Here is a 7,540-nt window from a genome sequence, read left to right as displayed (position 1 = left end):
TCTCCATATGCTGTCCTGGCTAAAAAACCTGGTCTGATCCCCGTTCCTGCTTTCAGCTGCCAGCCCTCAGAAAAACAACATATTTAAGATGGTTATTTATTACAGCAGCAGTGCTAAAACCTTCTAGGTGGTGGATCCCTTCCTTGCTGGAGGGCTGTTGTGGAAGTCGTGTGCTCCCTGCTCTGGGGTACAGGTCTTCTTCTGGGATGTGCTTTCAGCTCCAGAGCAGTGTGGTGCTCGGCTTGGTGCCATCACACACAGCACCTGCACTTAGCACCACAGGGAAATAATATGCAGAGAAGTATCGGTGAGGGTTGCACAGTTTTGTGAGGATGGGCCGTACTGCCCCTAAAGAAGAGCCATTCCATTTATTTATTTCAATGGCTTGGTCCTGAGCCTCTCTTGTCAAGAAACCTGGATCTTCTGTACATCTCTTAAGATCACTCATTGATAGACTTCACTACTTCTCTGCAAGTTCCGTGATATTGCAGCTCCCTTTAGGTCCTTCTTGGTTTTGCAGTGGATCAGAGCTTGTACAGTATTACTGTGTTACTATCCAAACTGGCCACTGGATTGCACAGCATAAATGATTCTCTGATTCTATGATTTGGGTTGAAACCATTTCAATCCCATCACCTCCAGCTTCCCTATAGAGGCTGCTGTTGTGTGGCACAACTGTCCTGGCTCTCCAGGCAGGTTGGGCACTGGTTTGGTGTCTGCATTGGCAGTTTTCCCCTTCCTGGGGTAAAAGGCTGTTGAGCAGAGACAGTTGCAGAGATTTGGGTCACAGGGGTTTGCAGCAATCCTGTCAAAACCTGAGCAGGATGAGCTTTGGAGCCCAGGAAAAATGGAGATGCTCTAAAGGATGTTTGTGAACAGTGGTGCTGTCACTAGTAACAGTAACAGGGAACTCCTTATTCTCACTGGTGATTATGATGATGAACTGAAGCTCTTTAAATTCATTCCTAACAGTCATTCTTACTTTTCAAAACATCTACTACACCTCTGTAGTTGTGTCTTGAAAGAAGTTCTTAGAACAATGATTTTTCTCTTTTTAATTATATAAAGAGTACACCTCTTGGACAGAATTAACACAAAATCATGCATCTTTCATAACTTCTCTCTTTTTTCCCCCTGTTGTGAGGTGTTGTTGGCATAGGCAAATAGTTTCTTTTTGAGACAAAGAAGGCCAAGGAACAGATCCCAGGTCAGTGCAAAGGCACAAAGGAAGACAGAATCTTTATGTGTGTGCACTGACACACACTGTCACCTGCATTTCCAGTCTCTGCAGTCCCAACAGTGCAGCAGAGTCTGGAGTTCTGAGCTCCCTTCATCTGCCCTGTGTGACACGTGTAAAATGGAACTACCCCAGTCAAACGGCTGGTTTTGATTCTCTTCACAGCCTGAAGCACCACATGGGTCAGGAGACAAGCCAGGATACCCAACCAGGACTCACATGCTCTGCACTTACAGATCTGGGGTTCCTGGGAATCTCAGCAGACATGTCACGCTGATATCTGGGTGCAAGGAGCTGGTCAAGTGTCTCATCTCCATTTCTGTAACGGTGGCTTTGCTGCCTGGCTGCTGTGCAGACTCTGTGCATGGATGTTGACACCTCTTGAACAACCTGCTCTGAAAGGATCAACAAGGAGGGTTGTTCTTTCTGGAAGGGCATTAGGACAGCAAAAAAGACCCTGGGTTGGGGCAAATGAAAAGGCATGCAAAAGTTGTGGTCAGGACTGTTTGGGGGCTCTTGTAAAGCAGCCCTGCACCTCATGTGAATTATTCCTGTGCTCAGGGAGCACCTGACAGCTGTCCCTAAATTGAAAACATGAAGGGGAAGGAAGGACAGCGTCATTCAGGCTCAAATGGACCTCAGGAGGTGTCTTGACCAACCTCCTGCTCACAGCAGGGTCAGACCAGATTACTCAGGGCTTTATCCAAACACATCTTGGTCACTCTCTGGGACAGAGTGAGTACGCACTCCTGGGAAACAGCTTCCAGTGCTGGACTGTCCTCATGACTGGAAAGTTTCTCCCTTTCTACAGCAACTTTCCAAGCCCAACCATCCGCATTGCTTTTTACCCATCTACTTGCACACTGACACAAACCATAATATCCTACCTTGGGCACAAGAATATTGTGGGGGATGATGCTGAATGCCTTGCTGACTTCCAGGTAACAGACCACCACTGCTGTGGCCACATCCAGCAACCCTGTCCTTTCCTCACAAAAACCAAAGAGGATGGACAGGCACAACCTGCCCTGGGTAAATCCCGTCACCTTCTCTTCCAGACAACCAGAAATGGGGTCCCAGTGGACATGCTCTGGAGCACAGCCCTTAGTTCCCCTGCTCACCCATTGGCCATTTTGAAAAGTGCACACACTGTGTGAGAGCTGCCAGTGGTCTGGGAGTCCCCCCAGTCTCCATGAGCTTTCCAAGGTGGTGGAGAGTGGCCTCACTGCGACATGGTCCTGCTGTCCCAGTTCCTGGGATGCTGCCCCTGCTGTCCCATAGACTGGAGAGGATTGTGTTAGTTCCAGTGACCCCTGACTTGATCCCCGTCCACTGTTGATTGTTCTGCCTCCAGTCACAGAGGCCTGAGAGACCTTGCTGGTGAAGTTGGAGGACAAGAGACACAGAGATTATCAGTTGTTTCACATATTAAATTCATCCGTGGCCGCGCAGTGTTTTTGTTTCTCCTTTAACTGTTCCTACAGCAGTAACAGCTCATTATGGGTCCTTGAATTGCCTTACAGGTCTGGACTGAGTTTTGATCTGGACTATTGCTGTGCTTGGAGACTGCAACAGAGACCAAATGAACTGCTGTCCTTGCAGACCAGATGAACTCACTCCTGCCACCCAGCCTGGCAGTTCATTCCATCCGTGTCACAGCTCTGTCTGCAGCACTGACAGCTCCAGCTCCCCCAGTCAAGTCCCTGGCTGAGGACATGGCCTCACATCTGGGCTGAACCACCCCAGCTGTGGCACCAGCCCAGCTCTGACCTGCCACAAGAAACCTGGTACCAAGTGTCCAAGAGCCCATGTCTGCAAAGGGTTTGCTGCAGAGCACAGACATGACATGGCCAAAGATTGATGAATGTCTCTCTAGACCTAGGAGTGTAAAATCAGAACAAAATGCCTAAAGTCATTCAACTGAAGATATTCCTCCCCTAGCCTGGAGAAATTAGATACTTTGCTGTAACATTCCTGGTGTCCTGTCTATTGATGGGACAAGAAAATACGATTCTTATACTGATTTATTTTTTAAAATGATAAATACAATGCTGGAAAGAAGTGTCTCTGAAAAGGAGAGAGAATCAACATCACTGATTGCTTCAACCTCAAAGTCGTGCCACTGGAGCCCCAGAGACACCTGGAGGAGCCCTGAGGGGACAGAGAAATGGACATCATGGGCTGCTCCTGTGCTGCTGAGCTGGGCTGGTTTCCTGGGACACAGGGAGCTCATGGCAGCGGCAGCGCTGCAGAGAGACAGCTCTGCCCAGGAGCAGCTCCTCTGCACATGCTGCAGGGCTGAGGGCTCTGCCTGCAGCACCGAGGGCACAGGAGCCAGGCACAGAGAGGGAAATGCAGTCTGGGGTGGGAGGTTGCTGAGAGGTCACTGGAAATGAAATCCTCTCAGATATGAAGCCTGTGGCTGCAGGGCATTTCATCTGCAAATCTCGGTAGGATCTCAGAAAGCTGTCACATCGCAGAGCCTGCGAGAGATGTAAGTACAGCTCTTGGAGATCCTCTGATGCAGAGGGGAGGATGTGCTGCAGAGCAGGGATTGCCTTCTGCACTGTCAGAGTGAATGCTGTGTTCTCCCCAGGATGGCTGTGGGGTGTAAATGGAAATGTGCAGGCAGGGGTGCCCAGGGCTGTCCTGCAGAGCAGGGTCCCTGCACCCCAGGGCTGTGCTGGGCAGGGACTCTGCCCCCTGCCAGGGTCAGCGCTCAGCCTGCCCGGGAGAGCCCAGCAACACTGAGGGGAGAAGATGTGAGGGAAGGACCAAACCCTATTGTGCAGGAAAGGTGCTTCTGTGGTGGAGAGGGTGCTGTGTGGGTCAGTGCTGCTCACAGTTCCAGATCACCCCCAGCATATTTCCAAGCAGATGCCTCAGGGAGAAGATCAATGTAATGATTACCAGGCAGATAAGGAGTTTTCCTGAGCCTGTCTTTTCAGTGTCCTCTCCCAAGGGGTGGGGTGTGCAGGAAAGGATAAAATGAAAATGAGCTCTCATGCTTAAACAAGTCACTGAGACTCCTGAACTGCAACTCTGAGTGATCAGTACAACTGCCAGAAGACTCATGACATCCCTTCCCCACCCCTCTGCCTGTGCACAGCACCTGCATAACCTTGGCTGGACCCGTCAGCCTTAGTCTGACCTGTCCTGTTTTCCAGCCTGCAGACAGGAAGATGCCCCCAGGCAGTGCCCTGTGAACAGGCAGGATCTGTAGGGCCAGGGGGAGGGCACAGAGGGTGGGATGTTCTTTGAGCACTGACAGGGAACAGACATGGACAGGGAAACACCTCCCAGGGGGAGAATCTCCAGGCAGCAGGGAAATGATCAGAAATGAGAGGAAACTGAACCCAGACTTGTTATGGGAGGGAGAACAGAGAAGAGTCCCTGTGATCCCCTGCAGGTCAGATCCCTCCTGTGAGCAGCCCCCTGGCCTCCTGTCCCACCCAGCAAAGCCTCTGCCCTCAGGGCCGGGGGCTCCAAGGCATGAAGCAGCTCCTGTGCAGCCAGAGCTCCAGTTCCTCTGCAGAGCACAGGGGCTGAGAGCAGCTGCCCGGCAGTGTTGGTGTCTGGGAGGTGGCTGCACAGCTGGGGAAGGGTGACGCTGTCTGAGTGCCCGGCTGCCTCTGCCCTGGCCTCTCTCACACCCACCCTCACCGCATTTTCCTTCTTGCTCCCCTGCTCTGGGTCACTGCTGTTGGGATCTTGTTCTTGCTGTCAGGCTCTCTGCGGATGGCAGCTTCAGCTGCAGAGTCACAGCCTGATCTTGTGGGTCCTTTCCTGCAGGTGTGTCCATGGGCACACGTGTCCCAGCTTTGCTCTGACCTGTGGGCTGTGGGCAATGCAGTCTGTGGGGCTGGGGAATGAGCTGTATGTGTCCGGGGCTAAATGCTGGGTGCTGAGACCACAGGAAGGGGTGAGACCTGGCATGGTCTGAGGTGGATCCCTCTGCTCTCAGCAGTGCCTGGTGGCTTTTCAGGGTAACATGGGAGTGTGATCAGCCTCCATCTCAGAAAGGTGCCAGCCCAGGGCAGCTGGAGCAAGAGAGAGGGACAGAGCAGCTGCCCTCACTCTGCACTGACCCACAGGCACCCTCTGGTATCGCAGAACTCGCTCTGTTCTCCCTGAGTGCAGCAGTAATGCTGAGGGTTTCTGACACCCAAGAACACTCTACTCTACTGCAGTGAATATGGGGGGTGATGTAAAAATACCTCGAATTCTTAAACTACCTTCACCATCTCTTGTTCCTTATCACTGGGAAAGCAAGTGCTGGCAGCCCTTCTGTATTGGCAGAACCAAGATAGTCCCCACCGTTCCTGTGGCCCCACTTCTGCCCAGCTGGGCTGACTTATCGAGAGGCCATGGGCACAGGCCCTGCTCTTGGTTGCACATTTTCCAGCACCAAGCAGGGCTGCAGCCACAGTGCTGAAGAATGTTCTCCTAGAAAATCAAAAGGGTGTCTGTGTGTGACAGGGGAGGGTCTATGCGAGTTGGTTTGATGATTGTCAGAGAACACTCCCTGGCTTCACACTGTCTTTTTTTTTCTAATGACAGCGCCCCATGTTCAGGAAAACAAATGTCCAACAGCAGCTCCATCACCCAGTTCCTCCTCCTGCCGTTCACAGACACACGGGAGCTGCAGCTCTTGCACTTCTGGCTCTTCCTGGGCATCTACCTGGCTGCCCTCCTGGGCAACGGCCTCATCATCACCACCATAGCCTGGGACCAGCACCTCCACACCCCCATGTACTTCTTCCTGCTCAACCTCTCCCTCCTTGACATGGGCACCATCTCCAGCATTCTCCCCAAGTCCATGGCCAATTCCCTCTGGGATTCCAGGGCCATCTCATACTTGGGATGTGCAACACAGCTCTTTTTATTTCTCTTCTTGATCACAGCAGAGTATTGTCTCCTCACAGTCATGTCGTACGACCGCTACGTTGCCATCTGCAAACCCCTGCACTACGGGACCCTCCTGGGCAGCAGAGCTTGTGTCCACATGGCAGCAGCTGCCTGGGCCACTGGGTTTCTCACTGCTCTGCTGCACACGGCCAATACATTTTCACTGCCCCTGTGCAAGGGCAATGCCCTGGGCCAGTTCTTCTGTGAAATCCCCCAGATCCTCAAGCTCTCCTGCTCACACTCCTACCTCAGGGAACTTAAGCTTCTTGTGTTTAGTCTGTTAATAGGTTTTGGCTGTTTTGTGTTCATTGTGGTGTCCTACGTGCAGATCTTCAGGGCCGTGCTGAGGATCCCCTCTGAGCAGGGACGGCACAAAGCCTTTTCCACCTGCCTCCCTCACCTGGCCGTGGTCTCCCTCTTTGTCAGCACTGGCATGTTTGCCTACCTGAAGCCCCCCTCCATCTCCTCCTCATCCCTGGATCTGGTGGTGTCTGTTCTGTACTCAGTGGTGCCTCCAGCAGTGAACCCCCTCATCTACAGCATGAGGAACCAAGAGCTCAAGGATGCCTTGAGGAAACTCATATCTTAGTGTTTTGTAAAGCAATAAACTGCCCATCTACTTCTACATATGCGTTTTAATGTAGCTAATTACAGGTCTAGCCTGTCATCTGGATTTTTTGTTGTTATTAGTTTTGTTATTGTGATAATGTTGTCATCCTCTTTCTAATTCACTATTGGCTTTTCTTTTATAACTGTTGGCTGTGTAAAGGAGGAGCCATGCTCTCCTTGTCTCTAAACAAAATAAAAAGCTCTTTAGTGACTTGTTTATCACTATATCCTTCCTGCAAGCACATTTTTAGAGCTCCAGGGATGGTTCCTGTGTTCATGAGAGGAGGGTAAAAGAGTCCATCATGGCAGCGCTGCCAGGGAGCAGCAGCGCTTGGTCTTCCAGAGCTGTTCTCATTCCCCTCCCACACTCTCCTTCTCATCCCTTGTGTTGGTGCAAGGCCTGAGTGTTCTGGCAGCTTGGTCACCGTCCTGCTGTGTGTCAGTCCTGTGAGCGCAGGCAGGGACAGGCAATGGGCACTGCTGTGACAGAGCTGGCCTCACAACAGCCTTTCCAGACAGAAAGATGATCTCCTATGGGCAGACCTGGAAGGTTCAAGTCTTCAACTTCTTACAAACTTTTTTCTCAATAACGTGTCCAAGAAAGTAACCCTCAGATTAAACACCAGTGTACATCTGAACAGTGTGTGTGTGCAGGGCTGGCACACAGCAGTGTCCTCTCACAGCCAGGCTCCTGCCAGAGACCTGCAGGACCAGCAGAGCAGGGGCTGGGCTGTGCCCCTGTGCACTGGACACCCCGTGGAAGGAGCCCCAGGTCAATCACCATGG

General features: G+C 51.7%; 1 protein-coding gene across 1 annotated transcript; it reads left to right on the top strand.

Annotated features, from left to right (window-relative positions):
• Positions 1-5,819: 5,819 nt before the first annotated feature.
• LOC308053223 (olfactory receptor 14J1-like) lies at positions 5,820-6,734 on the top strand (the record flags this gene model as incomplete). Its single annotated transcript, XM_080364047.1, has 1 exon — positions 5,820-6,734. One exon carries the CDS (start codon positions 5,820-5,822, stop codon positions 6,732-6,734), a length of 915 nt encoding a protein of 304 aa, XP_080220173.1.
• Positions 6,735-7,540: the final 806 nt, after the last annotated feature.

Source organism: Nesoenas mayeri (genome assembly GCF_963082525.1).
Source record: "Nesoenas mayeri genome assembly, chromosome: 1".
NCBI classification, from domain to species: Eukaryota; Metazoa; Chordata; class Aves; order Columbiformes; family Columbidae; genus Nesoenas; species Nesoenas mayeri.
Note: the sequence above shows the minus strand (reverse complement) of the source record. Positions and strands in the feature narration are given on the sequence as shown.